This window comes from Morchella sextelata, assembly GCF_020137385.1.
Source record: "Morchella sextelata strain SCLS chromosome Unknown scls_8, whole genome shotgun sequence".
NCBI lineage: Eukaryota > Fungi > Ascomycota > Pezizomycetes > Pezizales > Morchellaceae > Morchella > Morchella sextelata.
Genome location: NW_025408623.1, coordinates 1,098,493 through 1,123,181, shown reverse-complemented (window position 1 = coordinate 1,123,181; position 24,689 = coordinate 1,098,493). Strand labels below are relative to the sequence as shown.

General features: G+C 49.8%; 5 protein-coding genes across 5 annotated transcripts; 3 read left to right on the top strand and 2 right to left on the bottom strand.

The window, feature by feature from the left end:
* Positions 1-645: 645 nt before the first annotated feature.
* Positions 646-2,586, bottom strand: H6S33_012512 (uncharacterized protein; the record flags this gene model as incomplete). Its single annotated transcript, XM_044843871.1, has 1 exon — positions 646-2,586. One exon carries the CDS (start codon positions 2,584-2,586, stop codon positions 646-648), a length of 1,941 nt encoding a protein of 646 aa, XP_044695161.1.
* Positions 2,587-2,959: 373 nt separating this feature from the next.
* Positions 2,960-4,540, bottom strand: H6S33_012511 (uncharacterized protein; the record flags this gene model as incomplete). Its single annotated transcript, XM_044843869.1, has 1 exon — positions 2,960-4,540. One exon carries the CDS (start codon positions 4,538-4,540, stop codon positions 2,960-2,962), a length of 1,581 nt encoding a protein of 526 aa, XP_044695160.1.
* Positions 4,541-5,611: 1,071 nt separating this feature from the next.
* On the top strand, positions 5,612-7,132 carry H6S33_012510 (uncharacterized protein; the record flags this gene model as incomplete). The annotated part of the gene is made up of 1 exon (XM_044843868.1): positions 5,612-7,132. The coding sequence occupies one exon, from the start codon at positions 5,612-5,614 to the stop codon at positions 7,130-7,132; it is 1,521 nt and encodes a 506-aa protein (XP_044695159.1).
* Positions 7,133-14,210: 7,078 nt separating this feature from the next.
* Positions 14,211-14,720, top strand: H6S33_012509 (uncharacterized protein; the record flags this gene model as incomplete). Its single annotated transcript, XM_044843867.1, has 1 exon — positions 14,211-14,720. One exon carries the CDS (start codon positions 14,211-14,213, stop codon positions 14,718-14,720), a length of 510 nt encoding a protein of 169 aa, XP_044695158.1.
* A 77-nt stretch (positions 14,721-14,797) lies between these two features.
* H6S33_012508 (uncharacterized protein) lies at positions 14,798-18,355 on the top strand (the record flags this gene model as incomplete). The annotated part of the gene is made up of 1 exon (XM_044843866.1): positions 14,798-18,355. The coding sequence occupies one exon, from the start codon at positions 14,798-14,800 to the stop codon at positions 18,353-18,355; it is 3,558 nt and encodes a 1,185-aa protein (XP_044695157.1).
* Between the last annotated feature and the right edge of the window lie 6,334 nt (positions 18,356-24,689).

The following is a 24,689-nucleotide window of genomic DNA, read 5'->3' as shown; positions in this document are numbered from 1 at the left end:
GATATATAAGGGACAGCTGGAATCAATCGGATCGAAGATCGGACCGCTCGGAGCGAATCGGCGCAAGCTGCCAGCCGACCGAGTACCTATCGGCGGTACCTGTGGGCATGAGAGGACTCTGCTATGTGGGAAAGCGATGTGGGAAGAGGCCTGAGTAGGTAGCCTTGCCGTCCGAGACCTCCGAATAGCCGACGCTGACGATTATCCACCAGACGGCCGATGGAGAAGAAATATCGACAGGGAAACGTGCATTAGAGTGGATAAATAGGTTGAGGGGTTTTAGCGGGTTTAGGAGTTTGGGTTACGGACTTAGGAGTTAAATGTTCTTGGTTGTTTTTCAGGGTCTCGGGCATGCCCCGAGTGTATTCTGTATTATTAGTAGACTGGGTCCTCGAGACATAAGCGAGGGATATAAATACTGTGTCATTCACTGACTAGCCAAACCATCATCGGCGAAATCAGAGTCTTAACAATATAAATCGTTGATACGCGAGTTACAACTTTATTTGACTATACTTTCTGAAATACTTTACCCTATCGTGACTTCGAACTCTACCTGAACTATTATGTCGAAGACGGTCGAATACTATACGCTAACTCTAGTGAATCTTTGTTGATAACGTAGCTCGCGGGGCCCGTATCAGATCAAGGAGAATCATCCTCGACTTTGACTGAAGAGACCTTGGAAGCTTCTACCTTTGTAGTTGTTAGCCGAACTCTGAGCTCTGCGTAGTGTACTCTTGTGGTCTGGTACGCATCCCTCACAGCCGCTAGCTTTGCAGGATCCAAAACCAATTGACCTGGCCTAAAAAAGATCTGTGGCTCCGGCTGCAAAGTTTCACCTCCCTCTCCAAGGCGGTGATCCCAGCGCCTAGATAGCACATCAGTCTTGCCATTCTTTTCTCCCGGTCTGTAGACAACTTTGAAATTGTAGCCTGCGAGGTCCTCGGACCATCTAGCTTGCCGCCTAGTGAGAACCTTGATAGAATTAAAATACTCCAAGTTCTTGTGGTCTGTGAAAACCGTGATCTCTTGCTCACAAGATTTGAGCATGTGTTCCCATTCCCGGAAAGAGGCTACAATAGCTCCCATTTCCTTATCATGAATGTCATAGTTGATCTCAGCAGGGGAGAACTTCTTAGAATAGAATGCCACCGGATGTAGCTTCCCATCATCCCCATACTGAGAGAGCACCGCTCCCTTGGCAAAATCACTGGCATCTGTCTCGACCACCGTTCTCCTACTAGGGTCAAAATGAAGGAGGATTGGAGCGCTTGTGAACAGCCTCTTGAGTTCTTCAAAGGCCTGCTCATGTGCTGCCGTCCAATACCATTTCTTGTCTTTTTGCAGGAGGTCAGTTAATGGTTTGCAAACTTTACTGAAGCCTTCAATAAAGCGGCGATAGAAGTTTGCAAATCCGAGAAATGCCTGTACTGCCTTGATATTCTCAGGGACCGGCCATTCCTTAACTGCCTCCACCTTGTCTTCTGACATAGATACTCCTTCTTCCGAGATGTGATAGCCTAGGTATTCTACTTCTCGGACATGGAAGGATGTCTTACTGATCGAGGCACAGAGCTTAGCTTTCCTAAGCTTCTGTAGTACCTTCTTGACCAATAGCTCATGCTCTTTCTCAGTCTCCGAGTAGATGAGGATGTCATCAATATAGACAACTACTCCTTCATCCAGTAGTTCCTTTAGCACATCATTGATCATTGCCTGGAAAGCGGAGGGAGCATTGCATAGACCAAATGGCATCACATTATACTGATACAGCCCATAGCGGGTTCTGAAAGCGGTTTTCCACTCATCACCTTCTGCTATCCTGATCAAATTGAAGCCGTTCTTCAGGTCTATCTTTGTGAAGATCTTGGCCTTGAACAACCTGTCTCTGAGCTCACTCATGATAGGCAGCGGGTACTTGTCCTTGACAGTGACCTTGTTCAATCCTCTGTAGTCCACACAAATCCGCAATGTCCCATCTTTCTTAGGAATGAACAGTATGGGCGCCGCAGCAGGGCTGTTAGATCTAGAGATCTTTCCTGAAGACAATTCTTTGTCCAGGTACTCTCGGAGGGCCTTCAACTCTGGAGCGGAACATGGGTACAGCGGGCCAAATGGGGGAGCGGTACCAGGCAAGAGTTTGATCTTCAAATCATTATGGGAATGCGGCGGCATTTCCTCAATCTTCTCTTGACTGAACACATCAGCCCAATCCCGGTATAGGTGGTGTATTTTCTCAGCAATATCACCTCCGTCCTCATCATACCATACTGAACCAACCAATTGATAGACTGTCTCTTCTTCTTCCAACATCTGGTATGGAGAGATCAGTTCAATCTTGGTGACCGCTGGGAGACAATTCTGCTTGCAGTAGTCACTCCTCCAGCTCATGGTGTTGAGTTCCCAGTTGATGTCCGGGTTATGCTTCCTAGCCCAACTAATTGGCAGGTAACCGGTCATTCCTTCTTCCAAAGTAGCCACTTCCCATCGGAGTGTCTCTTTATGATCTCCCATAATCATGCGGACCGGGTGAGTGTAATACTCGCCTCCTCCCATCATGACATCTCCTTGAGCATCAAACATTGTCAGAGGTTGATCCCGCCGCATCTCAAGGGGGTGTGTAGCGAGTATTCCGCAGGGTACGAAGGGGGGAATAGGGGATGGTATGAGAACTTGTAATAGGGGCACTACGAGACTCTAGCGTTTGGTAAGGTTCGACGGGATACGGAGGAAGCGAGGCGATGGTCTTCTTAAAGGAAGAAGAGGACGGTAATATTGTATAGCAATAAACAGCGTAGATACAGAAGACGTTGCGTAAGGAAAGAAGAAGAAGAAAACGAAATACGAACAAAACCCCCCTTAATATACTCAAGGGAATCCCAGCGATGACAAATCCAACACGACTCATACATTAACGATCAACAGAACCCGGTAGAACCCAATAGAACCTTTCTGACTAATTCGACTCTTCATAACCCCGTACCTCCACTAGTCGATCCATGAAAGTAGCCCTTCCCTTCAAGCGCGAGCTCCTGCGAGCCTTAACCTTAGCCTTTCCTTCCAATGGTCCAGGTTTGTCGGGGTAGCGTATGTGAAAGATATCAACGGCGGCGGTATTGTCGTGGTATGCGGCGGGTTCCCAGGTAGGGTCGGTATAGCCTGTCCATTTAACAAAGTATTGTAGGCCAGTGTTCCGTAATTCTCGCGAGTCCAAGATTTCCTCAACTGCATACTCCTCCTCTTGTTCGACGATAATGGGCGGAGGTGGTGGTTGAATTTGCCCTGGGACAGGATCATTCGCGGCGGGGTCCAGCAGTGATACATGGAAGACGGGGTGCATCTTCATGCTTCTAGGCAGGTCGACTCGATACGCATATGGCGATATAATTTCCTTAACGGGGAACGGTCCCAGTTTCTTCCAGTCCAGCTTCCGGGAATTACGCGTGGTTCGGATGTTTTTTGCTGAAACAAACACCATATCACCGACCTCGTACCGTGGGGCCGGTGTTCGTTTAGTATTGACGGCCTGCTCTTGTTGATCCTGCGCTGTGCGGATATTGGAACTTAGGTGCTCATGGAGTTCTCTCATCTTCAAGGCGAAGTCTTTAGCATTGAGGCTCGGTGGGGTCCTGTCAAGCGATTTAATCGTCACTGTAAACCGGGGGTGGAACCCATAGTTCGCGAAGAATGGTGTAGCTTTGGTGGATGCGGAGACCTGATTGTTGGCGGAGAATTCTGCCATAGGAAGCCATTTTACCCAATCGTCCTGTTGATAAGAGACATACCCAAGTAGATATTGCTCCATTACGGCATTCAGCCTTTCGGTTTGGCCGTCGGTCTCCGGGTGGAAGGCGGTGGACATCCTTGCTTCGATGTTGAGATGTTTACAAAGGGCCTTCCAAAACTTAGCTGTAAATTGCGTGCCACGGTCGGAGGTGATGTGTGTGGGTAGCCCGTGGAGCTTCCATATATTTCGCAGATATAGTCGGGCGACGTCTTCGGAGTTGACAGTAGTATTGCAGGGCAGGAGATGTCGCATCTTTGTTAGCCGGTCAACCACTACCATAATTGCATCGTACCCTTCACTTTCCGGTAGGCCAGTAACGAAGTCCATCGATACCTCCTGCCATGGTTGTTCGGGAATCGGTAAAGGTCGAAGTACGCCGAGTTTTCCATGGGTGTTGGGTTTGCTTCGTTGACAGGTGTGGCAGTTCCGAACGTAGCGGGCAATATAATTTCGCATGAGGGGCCAGTAGTAGTCCAGACTGACGAGTTCGAATGTTTTTTCGCGTCCCGGGTGTCCAGCAGAGGCAGCGTCATGGTAAAGTTGGAGGATTCGGAGCTTAAGAGGGTCGTGATCAGGGGCAGATATGCTACCTCGGTAAAGCAATCGGCCTTCAACCTCAGTGCATTCGGCGAGTGATATGTCCTTTGATTGTCGGTCGCCTTTATTCCGCATATCCAGTATTTTTTGGGGAAACGGGTCAGCGCTATATCCTTCATCGAACAATTCCTGCAGTGAGGCTGTTACGGGCATGCCAAGCATTTATGGAGTGAGAGAAAGGCTAGTAGATACCCCTATACCCTTTAATACTAATGGCAACACCACTATCAACTCCGGTTCGCACCTACGAGGTACGGTGCGATCAATATGCGACCAAATGCGGAGTTGCGGTTTTCCTAGTTAAAAAACACGTTTTCGACCCCAATAATAACCCCCGGAGCGTCAAACCGCCGGAGGGGAGTGTTTTGGTACCGGTGGATATATGAGGGACAGCTGGAATCAATCGGATCGAAGATCGGACCGCTCGGAGCGAATCGGCGCAAGCTGCCAGCCGACCGAGTACCTATCGGCGGTACCTGTGGGCATGAGAGGACTCTGCTATGTGGGAAAGCGATGTGGGAAGAGGCCTGAGTAGGTAGCCTTGCCGTCCGAGACCTCCGAATAGCCGACGCTGACGATTATCCACCAGACGGCCGATGGAGAAGAAACATCGACAGGGAAACGTGCATTAGAGTGGATAAATAGGTTGAGGGGTTTCAGCGGATTTAGGAGTTTGGGTTACGGACTTAGGAGTTAAATGTTCTTGGTTGTTTTTCAGGGTCTCGGGCATGCCCCGAGGGTATTCTGTATTATTAGTAGACTGGGTCCTCGAGACATAAGCGAGGGATATAAATACTGTGTCATTCACTGACTAGCCAAACCATCATCGGCGAAATCAGAGTCTTAACAATATAAATCGTTGATACGCGAGTTACAACTTTATTTGACTATACTTTTGGAAATACTTTATTCTATTGTGACTTCGAACTCTACCTGAACTATTACGTCGAAGACGGTCGAACATCACACGCTAACTCTAGTGAATCTTTGTTGATAACGTAGCTCGCGGGGCCCGTATCGGATCAAGGAGAATCATACTCGACGTTGACTGAAGAGACCTTGGAGACTTCTACCTTTGTAGCTGTTAGCCGAACTCTGAGCTCTGCGTAGTGTACTCTTGTGGTCTGGTACGCATCTCTCACAGTATATTGTTACTCACAAGTTCACTTGGAGTAACGAAGTCACCTCAAAAAAAGAAAACTATCAACATTATCCCCTATTACAATGACTACCCGAAGGGATAATTACTTCATAGATACCTCGGCCGTAACTGAGGAGGCCGGAGGAGAAGATTCTATGGTGATATCAAGGGCTGCTAGCCCAGATCCCCTACTCCAGGGAGGACCCTCTACACACACTAGGTCGACGAAGAGAAACTCTGCTCAAGCCCAGTTTACGAGGTCCATGCAGGAGTTTTTGGATACCCATGAGGCACAAATGAGGTATCTTGGTGCAGCTGGACAGGCCGTTTGGCAGCAGCTACAAAACCTCCAGGAACAAGTGCAGGGGAGTGGGCAGGTTCTGGATAAGAAAGTACGGCAAGAAGCCATCGCCCAGAAGCAACATCTCGAATCGCTCTTTGAGCTCGTCTCCCATGTCCAACAAGAACACGAAGCAGCACGAGCCGCCGACCATGAGGTCCTGGACCGTAACCATCGAATTACCCAGAACCAACTGTTGGAGGCGGAACGGCAGCTGAGACTCGCAAGAGAAGAGCGAGAGCAGGAAAAAAGGGAACAGCGGGAACTGTTGGTACAATTCAAGCAGTCTGATGATGTAAGAAACCAACGAATAGCCGAGATGGAGGAACGCCTACGACAACATATGTCGGTAGCACCCTCCATGGTGAGCATTCCCCTGGACCCTACTGCACCCCAAACGGTTCCTGTTGGTAATGGCAAGAACCCCGAAAATGCTGGCCCAGTAGGAGGAAATGCTGGTCCCGTAGGAGGAAATGGAGGCAGGCAACCAGAGGATGCCGGCCCAGTGCAGGGAAATAGTGGCAAGAAACCGGTGGGAGCTGCCCCCGTCGGCGGGAATGGTGGAAATCAACCTCCCCAGAACCCACCAAGAGGAAACGTTGGGGGAGACCCAGAACCTTCCGACGACGATGACGACGATAACAGTGAATGGTCGCACGGTCGGAAGAATTGGAGAAGGAACCGAGGCGGGAACCGGAATTCGGCGCCGCCTGAAAATGACGATATGGTAGATTCGCTCGCCAAAATACCCTTCGAGTTCGATAATGCCAGAAAGCATAACCTGCGGCATTGGCTCATGGAGTGCGAGATCTACTTCGAGCAAAAGCCCAAGAAGTTCCGAACGGACAGAAACAAGGTACTGTTTGCTGGAACGTATACGTGTGGGTTGGCCAAGGAATGGTTCATGGAATACATCGAGACCAAGATGCTAGGACCGGCAGCCACGGACTACGCTACTTGGACTCGGTTCCGTCAGGAGATTAGGAAACGTTTTCTAAGCACTCAAGAGGCTATGGAGAACGCGATGAAGATGCAGCAGTTTAAGTACTCTGCCAACATCGGAGACTACCTGACGAGAATGGAGATCATGAACCAGCATGCTCAGATGAAAGGAGCATCCTATCGCGCCGCCCTGCTCCAAGGGCTACCAAATGAAATCCGGGAGCGCCACTCACGCTTCGATCCAACCGATGACGACTCCGAGTACATCCAACAGTTGGAACGAGCCGGCAAGGCTCATGAGGCTTTGTTACGGGCATGCTAAGTATTTACGGGAGTGGGAGAAAGGCTAGTAGATACCCCAATACCCTCTGTATGCTAATATCAACTCTTGACCACACTCGCGGAGTGTGGTGCGACCAAATTACGACCAAAAAACCCAGAGTCATAAAAAACACGTTTTCGACCCCAATAATAACCCCCGGAGCGTCAAACCGCCGGAGGGGAGTGTTTTGGTACCGGTGGATATATGAGGGACAGCTGGAATTAATCGGATCGAAGATCGGACCGCTCGGAGTGAATCGGCGCAAGCTGCCAGCCGACCGAGTACCTATCGGCGGTACCTGTGGGCATGAGAGGACTCTGCTATGTGGGAAAGCGATGTGGGAAGAGGCCTGAGTAGGTAGCCTTGCCGTCCGAGACCTCCGAATAGCCGACGCTGACGATTATCCACCAGACGGCCGATGGAGAAGAAACATCGACAGGGAAACGTGCATTAGAGTGGATAAATAGGTTGAGGGGTTTCAGCGGGTTTAGGAGTTTGGGTTACGGATTTAGGAGTTAAACGTTCTTGGTTGTTTTTCAGGGTCTCGGGCATGCCCCGAGTGTATTCTGTACTATTAGTAGACTGGGTCCTCGAGACATAAGCGAGGGATATAAATACTGTGTCATTCACTGACTAGCCAAACCATTATCGGCGAAATCAGAGTCTTAACAATATAAATCGTTGATACGCGAGTTACAACTTTATTTGACTATACTTTCTGAATTACTTTACTCTATCGAGACTTCGAACTCTACCTGAACTATTACGTCGAAGACGGTCGAACATCAAACGCTAACTCTAGTGAATCTTTGTTGATAACGTAGCTCGCGGGGCCCGTATCGGATCAAGGAGAATCATACTCGACGTTGACTGAAGAGACCTTGGAGACTTCTACCTTTGTAGCTGTTAGCCGAACTCTGAGCTCTGCGTAGTGTACTCTTGCGGTCTGGTACGCATCCCTCACAGTATATTGTTACTCACAAGTTCACTTGGAGTAACGAAGTCACCTCAAAAAAAAAAAACTATCATCGTTATCCCCTATCACAATGACTACCCGAAGGGATAATTACTTCATAGATACCTCGGCCGTAACTGAGGAGGCCGGAGGAGAAGATTCTATGGTGATATCAAGGGCTGCTAGCCCAGACCCTCTAATTACGGGAGGACCCTCTACACAAACTAGGTCAACGAGTAAACGCTCTGCTCAAGCCCAGTTTGTGAGGAATATGCAGGAATTTTTGGATACCCACGAGGCACAAATGAGGTATCTTGGTGCAGCTGGACAAGCCGTTTGGCAGCAGCTACAAAATCTCCAGGAACAAGTCCAAGGGAGTGGGCAAATCCTGGACAAGAAGGTACGGCAAGAAGCCATTGCCCAAAAACAACATCTGGAATCGCTCTTTGAGCTCGTCTCCAGTGTCCAACAAGTACACGAAGCTGCACGAGCCGCCGACCATAAGGTTCTGGAGCAAAGTCATCTGCAAACCCAGAACCAGCTACAGGAGGCGGAGCGACAACTGAGGATGGTGAGAGAAGAGCGGGAGCAGGAAAAAGGGGAGCAACGAGCTTGGTTTGCGGAATTCAAGCGGTCCGATGCGGAGAGAAACCAACGGATAGCCGAGATGGAGGAACTACTGCGACAACATCTGTCAGTAGCACCTTCCGTGGCAAGTGCTCCCTTAGACCCTAATGCACCCCAAACGGTTCCTGTCGGCAATGGCAAGAAACCCGAAAATGCTGGCCCAGTAGGAGGAAACGCTGGCCCAGTAGGAGGAAATGGAGGCAGGCAACCGGAGGATGCCGGCCCAGTGCGGGGCAATAGTGGCAGAGGACCGGTGGGAGCTGCTCCAGGGGGTGGGAATGGTGGAAATCAACCTCCACAAAACCCACCAAGAGGAAACGTTGGGGGAGACCCAGAACCTTCCGACGACGATGACGACGATAACAGTGAATGGTCGCACGGTCGGAAGAATTGGAGAAGAAACCGAGGCGGGAACCGGAATTCGGCGCCGCCTGAAGACGACGATATGGTAGATTCGCTCGCCAAAATACCCTTTGAGTTCGATAATGCCAGGAAGCATAACCTGCGGCATTGGCTCATGGAGTGCGAGATCTACTTCGAACAGAAACCTAAGAAGTTCCGAACGGACAGGAACAAGGTACTGTTCGCCGGAACGTATACGGGTGGGTTGGCAAAGGAATGGTTCATGGAATACATCGAGACCAAGATGCTAGGACCGGCAGCCGCGGACTACGCTACTTGGACTCGGTTCCGTCAGGAGATTAGGAAACGTTTCTTAAGCACTCAAGAGGCTATGGAGAACGCGATGAAGATGCAGCAGTTTAAGTACTCTGCTAACATCGGAGACTACCTGACGAGAATGGAGATCATGAACCAGCACGCTCAGATGAAAGGAGCATCCTATCGTGCCGCCCTACTCCAAGGGCTACCAAATGAAATCCGAGAGCGCCACTCACGCTTCGATCCAACCGAGGACGACTCCGAGTATATCCAACAGTTGGAACGAGCCGGTAAGGCTCATGAGGCTTATCAAGAGCAGATGAAGATGTTGGGGAAAGCGGAGTCGAGAGGAAGGGAGACAAATAATGGTGGGAACTCGCGGCAAAAGGAGAAGGGGTTTAAGATCAAGGGCACGGGACACGCCTTTACACAACCATTAATTATAATGTCAAGGGGGCATCAAACACAGTTGTCATTCGAGATCGCCCCTCTCCCGGTTGGCATCGATGCCATATTACCGAACTGGTGGTTGAAAGAACATAAGCCGGTTATAGGGTCAAATGGGGAAGTTTCCTACGATGGCGAGAACTGCAAAAATCGATGCTTCACTGACAAGGAACCTCAAATAGAAATGGACGAGGGAGTATTGGACGATCCGGAGGCCCAATTTATCGGTAGCATTTGTCTTTTGGAAGACGAATCGGTTAACCTCCGCGAAACCCTTCCCTCTTGGCTCCATGGGTTCCTTAAAGTCTTCCTACCGTCGGAAGCAGACAAATTACCACCGCATCGATCTTATGACCATGCGATAGATCTTGAACCAGGTAAACAGCCACCATGGGGACCCGTCTACTCCCTATCCGAAGTCGAGCTGAAGGTACTTCGGGAGTACCTGGACAAAATGTTGCGATTGGGAAAGATTAGGCCGAGCAAATCCCCGGCAGGAGCCCCAATCCTATTTGTGAAAAAGAAGGACGGTAGTCTACGACTTTGCGTTGACTACCGTGGACTTAACCGCGTGTCCATTAAGAACAGGTATCCGTTACCACTTATGGACGAACTACGAGATCGAGTGGCAGGCGCGGTTATCTTCTCGAAGATTGACCTGAAGGAAGGTTACAACCTCATCAGGATCAAAGACGGCGACGAGTGGAAGACAGCATTCCGTACGCGGTACGGACATTTTGAGTACCTCGTTATGCCTTTTGGGCTGGCAAATGCGCCAGCGACCTTCCAGAACATGATGAATGATGCGCTGAGGGAATTCTTGGATCAAGGGGTAGTAGTATACCTTGATGATATCCTAATATATAGCAAGTCTCGAGAGGAACACAGGGAGCTGGTCGGCAAAGTACTTAGCAGGCTACAAGAATACAACCTGGTCGCCAACCCGAAGAAATCGTTCTTCGAGCTCACCGAAATCGAGTTCCTCGGATACATCCTTGCCCCAGCAGGCGTCACCATGGCACTGGATAAGGTTATGTCTGTTACGAATTGGCAAGCCCCGCGTAGCGTTAAGGAAGTACAGATCTTCATGGGCTTTGCCAACTTCTACAGAAGGTTTATCCACAATTTCTCCGGGGTCTGTAAACCCATTACCGATTGTCTCAGGGGTGATGCTAAGAACTTTGTCTGGTCTATGACGGCCCAAGCAGCCTTCGAAAAACTCAAAACCCTGTTTACGTCTGCGCCGATCTTGATACACTTCTCTCCAGATCGCCAGACTATCGTGGAAACGGACGCAAGTGATTTTGCTATCGCCGCAATTCTATCCCAGGTTATTGACGGAAAGACTCACCCTGTTGCCTTTTATTCTCGAAAGCTTAACCCAGCGGAACTCAACTACGACGTCTGGGATAAGGAGATGCTAGGAATTGTGTCGGCCTTCAAGCAATGGCGTCACTACCTCGAAGGACCTAGCCGAACGGTTCTCGTCTACACAGATCATAAGAACTTGGAATATTTCTCAACAACCAAGGTTCTTAACCGACGACAGGCAAGGTGGGCTGAGTCTTTGGCGGAATTTGATTTTAAGATTATTTACCGCCCGGGAACCAAAAATGGGAAGGCAGATGCACTATCGCGACGGCCGGAGTACCGTCCTGAAGGGGGAGGCACGCTTGGGAAACAGCCGATAGACAGGTTCTTTAAGCCCGGACAGTTGGCGGAGGAAGAGTTTGTGGTATCAGCGGTGTCGCTTGCCTCCAAGGGGGTGATTGACTGGTCTAAGAATTTTCTGGATCATGTCAGGCAGGCGGCATCGGGAGACCCGACATGGGTAGGATTGAAAGAGAGAGTTGAGCAAGGGGAGAAGCTGGGGGAATTAAAGGATATCGCTGAGAAAGACGGGCTACTCTTCTATAAGAACTGACTCTACATCCCGGCAGACGACCGTATCAAGATCCGAATCGCACAAGCAGAACACGACTCGAAAGTGGCAGGACACTTTGGACAAGACAAGACACTGGAACTCATCACGCGTAACTTCTATTGGCCAAAAATGAACGAGTGGATTGATGACTACGTTCGGTCATGTGACGAGTGCCAGCGCAACAAACCCAGCCGCCACAAGAAATACGGCGCGCTTCTACCACTGTCCACGCCACATTCTGTCTGGCAATCGATATCAATGGACTTCGTCGTGCAGTTACCGGAATCAAAGGGATATAACCAAATCTGGGTAGTAGTCGATAGGTTCTCGAAGATGTCGCACTTCATCCCCCTAGTAGCAGAAACGACCGCGCAGGATTTAGCGAAGATATTCCTCGGTCAAATCTGGCGACTCCATGGGCTGCCTCTTGATATAGTTTCCGACAGGGACGCCAAGTTTACTTCGAGTTTTTGGGCATCCCTTATGGAATTATTGGACGTGAGGATAAGAATGAGTACGGCTTTCCACCCTCAGACCGATGGGCAAACAGAGCGAGTCAACCAAACCCTCGAGCATTACCTACGAGCGTTCTGCAACTACGAACAAGATGATTGGGCAGAGCTACTCCCGTTGGCGGAGTATGCTTACAACAATTCGGTTACCACCGCCACGGGTCAATCTCCGTTCTATACCAATTACGGTTACAACCCAAGAACCAACTGGCCGACGGAAGCCGAAGTGGTCAATCCAACCAGTGACCTGTATGCTCACTTCATTCGAGGAGTTCACGATTCAGCTCTCGTTCGCTTAACAGATACCAGGGAGAAGATGGGAAAATACTATGATCGAAAAAGGGACGAACCGCCTAACTTCAAGGTGGGAGACATGGTTATGCTCAATGCGACCAATATCAAGACACGTCGCTCCACCAAGAAACTCGATCACAAGAAACTCGGCCTGTTCAAAATCATCCGACTAGCCGGGAAACGAGCCTGCGAACTGGAACTGCCGCCGCAAGTCAAAATCCATAATGTGTTCCATATTGAACTCTTGGAACGGTATCGACAGAGCATTATCCCAGGCCGAGAACAACTTCCCCCAACTCCCGAAGAGGTCGATAAGGAAGGAGAGGTGCTGTACGAAGTGGAAAGTATCGTGGGCAGCCGGAAAAGCAGAAGAGGATTAGTGGAATACCTGGTGAAATGGCGGGGCTATTCGATGAGTGACTGTACGTATCAAGTCATGGACGCTATGGATGAGGAAGTACTTGACCTTGTCCGCGACTTCCATCGAAGGAACCCCAAGGCCGTGAAGGACCAACGCCTGAGACTATAGAGGTACCCTACGGGGCTAAGTCCTTCCCCTCCACAGACACCGCGGGTGATATGTGGAGCAGGTTTACTGGAACCATAGTCTGTCAGAAGATGTCCCGAGACGTGACACCCTGGAAGGGGGGTAAGCTGTTACGGGCATGCTAAGTATTTACGGGAGTGGGAGAAAGGCTAGTAGATACCCCAATACCCTCTGTATGCTAATATCAACTCTTGACCACACTCGCGGAGTGTGGTGCGACCAAATTACGACCAAAAAACCCAGAGTCATAAAAAACACGTTTTCGACCCCAATAATAACCCCCGGAGCGTCAAACCGCCGGAGGGGAGTGTTTTGGTACCGGTGGATATATGAGGGACAGCTGGAATTAATCGGATCGAAGATCGGACCGCTCGGAGTGAATCGGCGCAAGCTGCCAGCCGACCGAGTACCTATCGGCGGTACCTGTGGGCATGAGAGGACTCTGCTATGTGGGAAAGCGATGTGGGAAGAGGCCTGAGTAGGTAGCCTTGCCGTCCGAGACCTCCGAATAGCCGACGCTGACGATTATCCACCAGACGGCCGATGGAGAAGAAACATCGACAGGGAAACGTGCATTAGAGTGGATAAATAGGTTGAGGGGTTTCAGCGGGTTTAGGAGTTTGGGTTACGGATTTAGGAGTTAAACGTTCTTGGTTGTTTTTCAGGGTCTCGGGCATGCCCCGAGTGTATTCTGTACTATTAGTAGACTGGGTCCTCGAGACATAAGCGAGGGATATAAATACTGTGTCATTCACTGACTAGCCAAACCATTATCGGCGAAATCAGAGTCTTAACAATATAAATCGTTGATACGCGAGTTACAACTTTATTTGACTATACTTTCTGAATTACTTTACTCTATCGAGACTTCGAACTCTACCTGAACTATTACGTCGAAGACGGTCGAACATCAAACGCTAACTCTAGTGAATCTTTGTTGATAACGTAGCTCGCGGGGCCCGTATCGGATCAAGGAGAATCATACTCGACGTTGACTGAAGAGACCTTGGAGACTTCTACCTTTGTAGCTGTTAGCCGAACTCTGAGCTCTGCGTAGTGTACTCTTGCGGTCTGGTACGCATCCCTCACAGGCTTATCAGGAGCAGATGAAGATGTTGGGGAAAGCAGAGTCGAGAGGAAGGGAATCGAATAATGGTGGGAACTCGCGGCAGAAGGAGAAGGGGTTTAAGATCAAGGGGAGGGCTCAGACTGAGGAGAAGGAAAAAGGGCAAGATAAAAAGAGCACCAGCAAGAACAAGTCGGGGAACAAGCCAATATACCACGACTACGACGAAGCCACCAAAGGAGTTCCACAGCCGGTCCGAGAACAGCGAAAGACCGATGGAGCCTGTGTGCGATGTGGCCGAAAGGGTCATCTTTGGAAGTGGTGTCGTTCAGATGCTAACAGCAGTGCATCTATCTCCTCCTTCTCCCGAAAGCGTACCCGCGATGACGATGGTGACCACGATATGGAACCACCGGAACCCCAACCTCCGAGGAAGCGAATGAGGCACCGTGCTAAGAAGCCGGCTGCGACGGCTGCTGCGGAGTACACCAGTGGGCAAGCGTTTGTGCGAGAACGCGGATCGGAATCTGAGATGGATTTCGACGAGGATTTTTAAAAGGGGACTCTGATGAGTCAGGTCAGGAGTATCCCCAGATTGCTATGTTATCACTGACGGAAAACAACAAAAAAAATATGAAAAGAAAAAGGCAGGAAGGGAGAGCGTCCCATCCGGAGAAAAAACAGAAAATTTTGGAGGAACCTATTCATGGTCCTCGACCTATCGTTAATCAGTTCCTTTGTTTTGCGGAAAAATGTTTACCTTGTAAGGTGTTGTTGGATACTGGTGCAACTGGTCCTGTTTTGTCTGCTGTTTTTGTTGATAGTTTTGAGGTCCCGAAGGTGAAACGAGACGTCCCGGCCCGGGTATTTGGATTTACGGGAGAAGTTATGAAGGGCACGGGACACGCCTTTACACAACCATTAATGATAATGTCGAGAGGGCATCAAACACAGCTATCATTCGAGATCGCCCCTCTCCCAGTTGGCATCGATGCAATATTACCGAATTGGTGGTTGAAAGAACACAAGCCGGTTATAGGGGCAAATGGGGAAGTTTCCTACGATGGTGAGAACTGTAAGAGTCGATGCTTCACTGACAAGGAACCTCATATAGAAATGGACGAGGGTGTACTGAACGATCCGGAGGCCCAATTCATCGGTAGTATCTGTCTATTGGAAGATGAATCGGTCAACCTCCGTGAGACTCTTCCCTCTTGGCTCCATGGGTTCCTTAAAGTCTTCCTACCATCGGAAGCAGACAAACTACCACCGCATCGATCCTACGACCATGCGATAGATCTTGAACCAGGTAAACAGCCACCATGGGGACCTGTCTACTCCCTATCCGAAGTCGAGCTGAAGGTGCTTCGGGAGTACCTGGACAAAATGTTGCGATTGGGAAAGATTAGGCCGAGCAAATCCCCGGCAGGAGCCCCAATCCTATTTGTGAAGAAGAAGGACGGTAGTCTGCGACTTTGCGTTGACTACCGTGGACTTAACCGTGTGTCCATCAAGAACAGGTATCCGTTACCGCTTATGGACGAGCTGCGAGATCGAGTGGCAGGCGCGGTTATCTTCTCGAAGATTGACCTGAAGGAAGGTTACAACCTTATCAGGATCAAAGACGGCGACGAGTGGAAGACAGCATTCCGTACGCGGTACGGGCATTTTGAGTACCTCGTTATGCCTTTTGCACTGGCAAATGCGCCGGCGACCTTCCAGAACATGATGAATGATGCGCTGAGGGAATTCCTGGATCAAGGGGTAGTAGTATACCTTGATGATATCCTAATATATAGCAAGTCCCGAGAGGAACACAGGGAGCTGGTCGGCAAAGTACTTAGCAGGCTACAAGAATACGACCTGGTCGCCAACCCGAAGAAATCGTTCTTCGAGCTCACCGAAATCGAGTTCCTCGGATACATCCTTGCCCCAGCAGGCGTCACCATGGCACTGGATAAGGTTATGTCTGTTACGAATTGGCAAGCCCCGCGTAGCGTTAAGGAAGTACAGATCTTCATGGGCTTTGCCAACTTCTACAGAAGGTTTATCCACAATTTCTCCGGGGTCTGTAAACCCATTACCGATTGTCTCAGGGGCGATGCTAAGAACTTTGTCTGGTCTATGACGGCCCAAGCAGCCTTCGAAAAACTCAAAACCCTGTTTACGTCTGCGCCGATCTTGGTACACTTCTCTCCAGATCGCCAGACCATCGTGGAAACGGACGCAAGTGATTTTGCTATCGCCGCAATTCTATCCCAGGTTATTGACGGAAAGACTCACCCTGTTGCCTTCTATTCTCGAAAACTTAACCCAGCGGAACTCAACTACGACGTCTGGGATAAGGAGATGTTGGGAATTGTGTCAGCCTTCAAGCAATGGCGTCACTACCTCGAAGGACCTAGCCGAACGGTTCTCGTATATACGGATCACAAGAACTTGGAATATTTTTCAACAACCAAGGTTCTTAACCGACGACAGGCAAGGTGGGCTGAATCTTTGGCGGAATTTGACTTCAAGATTATTTACCGCCCGGGAACCAAAAATGGGAAGGCAGATGCACTATCGCGACGGCCGGAGTACCGTCCTGAAGGGGGAGGCACGCTTGGGAAACAGCCGATAGACAGGTTCTTTAAGCCCGGGCAGTTGGCGGAGGAAGAGTTTGTGGTATCAGCGGTGTCGCTTGCCTCTAAAGGAGTGATCGACTGGTCTAACAATTTTCTGGATCATGTCAGGCAGGCGGCATCGGGAGACCCGATATGGCTAGGAATGAGAGAGAGAGTTGAGCAAGGGGAGAAGCTGGGGGAATTGAAGGATATTGCCGAGAAAGATGGGCTACTCTTCTATAAGAACCGACTCTACATCCCGGCAGACGACCGTATCAAGATCCGAATCGCACAGGCAGAACACGACTCGAAAGTGGCAGGACACTTTGGACAAGACAAGACACTGGAACTCATCACGCGTAACTTCTATTGGCCAAAAATGAACGAGTGGATTGATGACTACGTTCGGTCATGTGACGAGTGCCAGCGCAACAAACCCAGCCGCCATAAAAAATACGGTGCGCTTCTACCACTGTCCACGCCACATTCTGTCTGGCAATCGATATCAATGGACTTCGTCGTACAGTTACCGGAATCAAAGGGATACAATCAAATCTGGGTAGTAGTCGATAGGTTCTCGAAGATGTCGCACTTCATTCCCTTAGTAGCAGAAACGACCGCGCAGGATTTAGCAAAGATATTCCTCGGTCAAATCTGGCGACTCCATGGGCTGCCTCTCGATATAGTTTCCGACAGGGACGCCAAGTTTACTTCAAGTTTTTGGGCATCCCTTATGGAATTGTTGGATGTGAGGATAAGAATGAGTACGGCTTTCCACCCTCAGACCGATGGGCAAACAGAGCGAGTCAACCAAACCCTCGAGCACTACTTACGAGCGTTTTGTAACTACGAGCAAGATGATTGGGCAGAGCTACTCCCGTTGGCAGAGTATGCTTACAACAACTCGGTTACCACCGCCACGGGTCAATCTCCGTTCTATACCAATTACGGTTACGACCCAAGAACCAACTGGCCGACGGAAGCCGAAGTGGTCAACCCAACCAGTGACCTGTACGCTCATTTCATCCGAGGAGTTCATGATTCTGCTCTCGCTCGCTTAACAGACACCAGGGAAAAGATGGGGAAATACTATGATCGGAAAAGGGACGAACCACCTAACTTCAAGGTGGGAGACATGGTTATGCTCAATGCGACCAATATCAAGACACGTCGCTCAACCAAGAAACTCGATCATAAGAAACTTGGCCCGTTCAAAATCATCCGACTAGCCGGAAAACGAGCCTGTGAATTGGAACTGCCACCACAAGTCAAAATTCATAACGTGTTCCATATCGAACTCTTGGAACGGTATCGACAGAGCAGTATCCCAGGCCGAGAACAACGTCCCCCAACTCCCGAAGAGGTCGATAAGGAAGGAGAGGTGCTGTACGAAGTGGAAAGTATCGTGGGGAGCCGGAAGAGCAGAAGAGGATTAGTGGAGTACTTGGTGAAATGGCGGGGCTATTCGATGAGTGATTGTACTTATCAAGTCATGGACGCTATGAACGAGGACGTACTTGATCTAGTCCGTGACTATCATCGAAGGAACCCCAAGGCCGTGAAGGACCAACGCCTGAGACTATAGAGGTACCCCACGGGGCTAAGTCCTTCCCCTCCACAGACACCACGGGTGATATGTGGAGCAGGTTTACTGGAACCATAGTCTGTCAGAAGATGTCCCGAGACGTGACACCCTGGAAGGGGGGTAAGCTGTTACGGGCATGCCAAGCATTTATGGAGTGAGAGAAAGGCTAGTAGATACCCCTATACCCTTTAATACTAATGGCAACACCACTATCAACTCCGGTTCGCACCTACGAGGTACGGTGCGATCAATATGCGACCAAATGCGGAGTTGCGGTTTTCCTAGTTAAAAAACACGTTTTCGACCCCAATAATAACCCCCGGAGCGTCAAACCGCCGGAGGGGAGTGTTTTGGTACCGGTGGATATATGAGGGACAGCTGGAATCAATCGGATCGAAGATCGGACCGCTCGGAGCGAATCGGCGCAAGCTGCCAGCCGACCGAGTAACTATCGGTGGTACCTGTGGGCATGAGAGGACTCTGCTATGTGGGAAAGCGATGTGGGAAGAGGCCTGAGTAGGTAGCCTTGCCGTCCGAGACCTCCGAATAGCCGACGCTGACGATTATCCACCAGACGGCCGATGGAGAAGAAACATCGACAGGGAAACGTGCATTAGAGTGGATAAATAGGTTGAGGGATTTCAGCGGCTTTAGGAGTTTGGGTTACGGAGTTAGGAGTTAAATGTTCTTGGTTGTTTTTCAGGGTCTCGGGCATGCCCCGAGTGTATTCTGTATTATTAGTAGACTGGGTCCTCGAGACATAAGCGAGGGATATAAATACTGTGTCATTCACTGACTAGCCAAACCATCATCGGCGAAATCAGAGTCTTAACAATATAAATCGTTGATACGCGAGTTACAACTTTATTTGACTATACTTTTGGAAATACTTTATTCTATTGTGACTTCGAACTCTACCTGAACTATTACGTCGAAGACGGTCGAACATCACACGCTAACTCTAGTGAATCTTTGTTGATAACGTAGCTCGCGGGGCCCGTATCGGATCAAGGAGAATCATACTCGACGTTGACTGAAGAGACCTTGGAGACTTCTACCTTTGTAGCTGTTAGCCGAACTCTGAGCTCTGCGTAGTGTACTCTTGTGGTCTGGTACGCATCTCTCACAGAGGCGTTCTTTTCAGCGGGCTCATTTGAGAAAGAACCCGCCAACAAACTTAGCTTTGTATCAAGATTCTCCTTCTTTAATACCACTTGACTCTGATGCAATTGCCTTTCATCCCCCTGTCCAGGGAGATCTCCTGATCTTCTTGTCAACGCGTCCGGTTTTCCTCCTTGTTTCCCTGGTCGGTACTTGATGACAAAGTTAAACCGTGACAGGTATTCTGCCCACCGTGCTTGTCTCCGGTTGAGTTGTTTGGTACTCATAAAGTATTCGAGATTCTTGTGATCGGATATGACGGCGATTGGGTGTGCAGCCCCTTCAAGTTCCGGTCGCCACTCCTCAAAGGACCGAATGATTGCCAGTAATTCCTTGTCGTAAATCTCGTAGTTGCATTCGGCGGGGGAGTGCTTTTTCGAGAAGTATGCAACAGGTCGGAGGGTACCATTGTCATCGTATTGGGAGAGTACACCGGCGGAGACATAGTCAGATGCGTCGGTTTCCACAGTAATTTCCTTCTCCGGGTCGAAATGAGTAAGAATGGGCGCCGTGGTAAAGGCTTCTTTCAGGGCGTTGAAGGCGGTTTGGGCTTCGGGTGTCCATCCAAATGATATGTCCTTACATGTCAGTCTGGTAAGAGGAGAAGCCAGTTCGGAGAATCCACATATGAATCGGCGGTAAAAGTTAGCAAAACCTAAGAATGCTTGTACATCCCTAACTGTTTTGGGGACGGTCCAATTCTTCACCGTCTCCACTTTCCTTGGGTCCATTTTAATACCATTGGGTTCGATAATCAGGCCGAGATAGGTGGTACTTTGTGTATGGAATTCGCATTTCTCCGGTTTCAGCAGTACTCCATTTCTTTGTAGGGCTTCTAGGACCTTTTCGACGTGTACTTGATGTTCCTCGAAGGTGTCGCTGTAAATAAGGATATCGTCAAGGTAGGCTGTGCAGAACATATCAAGGTAATCACGAACGCAATCATTAATGAAATGTTGAAAGGTGGCTGGTGCATTGGTAAGGCCAAAGGGCATTACGGTGTATTCGAAATGTCCGTAACGCGTTCGGAAGGCTGTTTTCCATTCTTCACCCTCAGCCATTCGGATCTGGTTGTACCCTTGGCGAAGGTCAAGTTTGGTGTACCACTTGGCTTTGGAAAGGCGGTCGAGGGTTTCCCGGATAAGTGGCAGCGGGTAGCGGTTTTTGACAGTAAGTTCGTTGAGGCCACGATAGTCGACACAGAGGTGGAGTGTTCCATCGGCTTTTTTAACAAATAGGACAGGGGCACCGGCAGGCGAAGAGCTGGCCTGAATGAACCCCTTTTGAAGGTTGTCCTGTATGTATTGTTTCAGCACAATGAGCTCCTCGCGAGACATACCATAAAGTGGCCCAAAAGGGGGCTCTTTCCCTTCCTTGAGCGGTATCTTATGATCATAGGGGCGGCGAGGCGGCATCCCGTTAGCGAATTCTTCGTCCATCATTTTATGAAATCTCTTATACCGGGTTGGGACCCGGTTCCTCCAGTCTTGCTTAGGGGTCTTGCCCGTTGCTTGATCTATTTCCTCGATAGTTGTACTAAAGATTTGGAGTTTGTCTCTTCGAGCAAAGCGACAAAGAGCAGCTGAACTGACGAGGTGGAAACGGGGCGGTGGTGCAACCCCTCTAATGGGAGCGGGTATCGGGGAAGAGTTGCACTTGCGTTTGCAGTATTCGGAGTCGAACAGTATGCTATTGTCCTTAAACCGTAATGTTGCGTCGTGCAATTGAAGCCAGGGGATTCCGAGGACGAGGGGGTAAGAGCCGAGTTTGGTAACGAAGAAGGGGGTAGTTTCATGGTGGGAGCCAATGGATAGTGGCAGATAGCAGAGGTGGGTAATTTGTCCGGAAGATATGGGCCGACCGTCGATGACTTCAAGAGTGCGGGGTGATTTAAGGGGGAGAAGTGGGAAGTTGTTATGGCGCGCAAATGTTTCATCAATGAATGCGAATCCGGAGCAACCGGTATCGATCAGTGCGTGAGTTTGAATGGATGTTTTATTGTTTATAATTTTACAAGAAGCAACAAAATGATCCCCATCCAATTTATCCTCCACAGACGATACCGAGAAGCCAGAGATAGAAAACGCAGACAAAGGAGAAACATTGGAAGGTCCCGGGCAGGGGCCATTAATCAAGCCCGGGACTACTGAAAACCCGACTCAGAGGAGGCGGGACTAGCGACCGGTGGAGCAGCGGGGTCGACGGCCGTATGGCTGGGTGTGAGGAGGGCGCCTCTCATAACCGGTTGGTTACCGCGCGGGCGATTGGCAGAGGGGCAGTTGGCAAAGACATGACCGGGGTTGGCACAGTACATACAGAGATTGTTGTCCCTTCGCCATTGTTTTTCAGCGGCAGAGGTTTTACGTTGTCCATTGACAAAAGTGTATCGTTGTTCGATGGCAGGACGTTGAGTGGGGCGGCTTTGGAGAGCGGAGAGGTCCATTGGGGCGAGGCCTCCGGCGGTATGAGATGGATGTGCGACAGCAGCGGGGGCGGTGAATTGTCCCATTGTATTCCGAATGGCCCGTTGTTCAGCTTTGCGGCCCCGAACCTGGTTATCGATTGTCATCAACATAGTGGCATAGGCTTTGACGGTGTTAGGCCTCTCTGTCCGGTATGTCATAGCGTCCTTCAGGTCTTCCGACAGTCCTTCGGCTAGGGCGTCGATCTTGGCTCCCTCGTTGTAGTCCAGGTATGCCACGATGCGGAGGAACTGCGAATAATAGGTAGCGAAGTCCCCTTTGCCTTGCTTCAGGGCAACGAGTTGGCGACGGGCGGTACCCCGGGGGTCTGGGTCTCCAAACGAGGCTTCCAAATGGGCGACGAAGGCAGTGACGGAGGAGAAGGGGGCGGCAGGGTTAGCGTTAACGAGTGGAACGACCTGGTCAAGGGCCCTTCCTTCCAAGCGACTGACGGCATAAATAACCTTTGCTGCCTCGTTTCGGAACCGATCGTGGTTGACCTCAAGTTTCATCCGAAGTTGAGTGGTGAATCCGGGGAGCTTGGTGCGGGTGCCATCGAATTTTTCAGGGTCTGGGAACTTTTCGGACCTGAAGGCGGGGACAGGAGCAGGTGGGGGAGCAGCGGCAACGGGGACAGCGACGGTAGGGGCGGGGGCAGCGCGGGCGACATTGAGGTCGAGGTTGAGCTGGGTTATCTGCTCCTCGAGGTTGTCAATGGTTTCATTGGCGGCGGTAAGTTGTGTGTGAAGGGTGTCCCTTTGGAAGCGGACGCGCTGGACGAGGGTGGCGATGTTGTCGAACAATTCAGCAGAGCCGGCCTCATACATCTGCCTGAAGCTTTCTACATCGTTGGGTGCAGCCCATACAGGTGGGTCGGGGGTGGACATGTCATACGGTGCGGATGACGACGCAACGTAATCTCAAGGGGGTGTGTAGCGAGTATTCCGCAGGGTACGAAGGGGGGAATAGGGGATGGTATGAGAACTTGTAATAGGGGCACTACGAGACTCTAGCGTTTGGTAAGGTTCGACGGGATACGGAGGAAGCGAGGCGATGGTCTTCTTAAAGGAAGAAGAGGATGGTAATATTGTATAGCAATAAACAGCGTAGATACAGAAGACGTTGCGTAAGGAAAGAAGAAGAAGAAAACGAAATACGAACAAAACCCCCCTTAATATACTCAAGGGAATCCCAGCGATGACAAATCCAACACGACTCATACATTAACGATCAACAGAACCCGGTAGAACCCAATAGAACCTTTCTGACTAATCCGACTCTTCATAACCCCGTACCTCCACTAGTCGATCCATGAAACCGCACTAAGGGAATTCCATGCTTCCTGACAAAACTCTGGTTGAGGATTGCTCCTGTACAACCGGTGTCAAACAGGAAAGACCCTTGGGCGCCTTCATCCTTTCCTTTGACTGTCCATGACAGTCCTGCCTTCAGTATAGGTCTTTTTCCATGTACTGGTAAGGAGGGAAGCCTCTGTTCCAACCTTTTTTGCTTAACAGCGGGTTCTGAGCTTGTTTCTCTTTGTCTTTTCAACATAACTACTAGCTTCGGGCACTACTAAGATCAAAGATCCTTTGGTTCTATTCCCAAGCGGTAGTATAGCAGATGTATTGTGTAATAGTCTTCTTTTTAGCAGCGGTTTGGAAGTGTCTTGGTAGCAAATGTAACTTTGGTAGAGCACTGACAGACCAGCTGTTTCGGGTCTTAAACCCATCCTCAGAGTGCTTGGAGCAATCAAATAGGCAGTAACACAATCATAGTTTTTATTCAAGAGAAACATAACAACCGAAAAAACCCATATGAAAGAAAACTAGTAAACATAGACCCAAACAGACACTTTTCTACCAGATGATTTCATTGTCCGAGTCTTCCTCAGGCTGCAAAACAAAATCTTCTGTAACCTCCGGGAGTACAACAAGTGGATCTTCTGCTACTACAGCAGCCACTTTAGCCTTCTTCTGAGAGTTGGACTTGCCATTCCCTCTTTTCCGCTTTTGTACTCTCACTGCTGCCACTCGGACAACAGTAGGTTCCTTGGACCAACAATCGGTCCATTTGTGTCTGGACTTGCCGCACTATTGCACAAGTCAGTCTATGCACTCTACCAATAGGGAGTACCGAAAGGTCATACCTTCAAGCATACTTCTGCTTTCCTTCTTTCTTCTAGAATATCCCCCCGGATACCCTTCAGTTCCACCGCTTTATCTTTGGGTCCAGGAGTCTTCTGAGGTCCAGAGGAGCTCCCAGCTTCTCTTTTCCTCTTAGGCTGCTGGTCCTTCTGAGCGGGAGGATCCTTATTGGTCCGAGGGGGCGCTTTCTCAGCTGCCATCCCTTGGTACCTTTCATGGGTGTGCCCTAACTCTCTTAGAGCAGCTATCCGCTCCATCAGGGACTTTGGCTTGGGATTAAAAAGAGCCCAACTCATGCCTAGGTCCGCGAGGAGGGAATTGTTGATCTTATCATCCACCAACTGACCCTCATAGCCAGTCTTCCACATCAGCTGAATAATAGTATTCAGGAAGAGATCAATTCCTCCTCGGGCTGTGTGGGTAAGGGTATTCCATTGGGGTACAGCATCATCTCGAGAGATGGCTTCACCGAAGGCTGCTCTAAAAGCATCCACAAAGGAATTCCAGCGCTTCCATCTCAGATCCAAAGTCACCGGCATTCCAGCAAGGTGGTTGGCGGAGGCT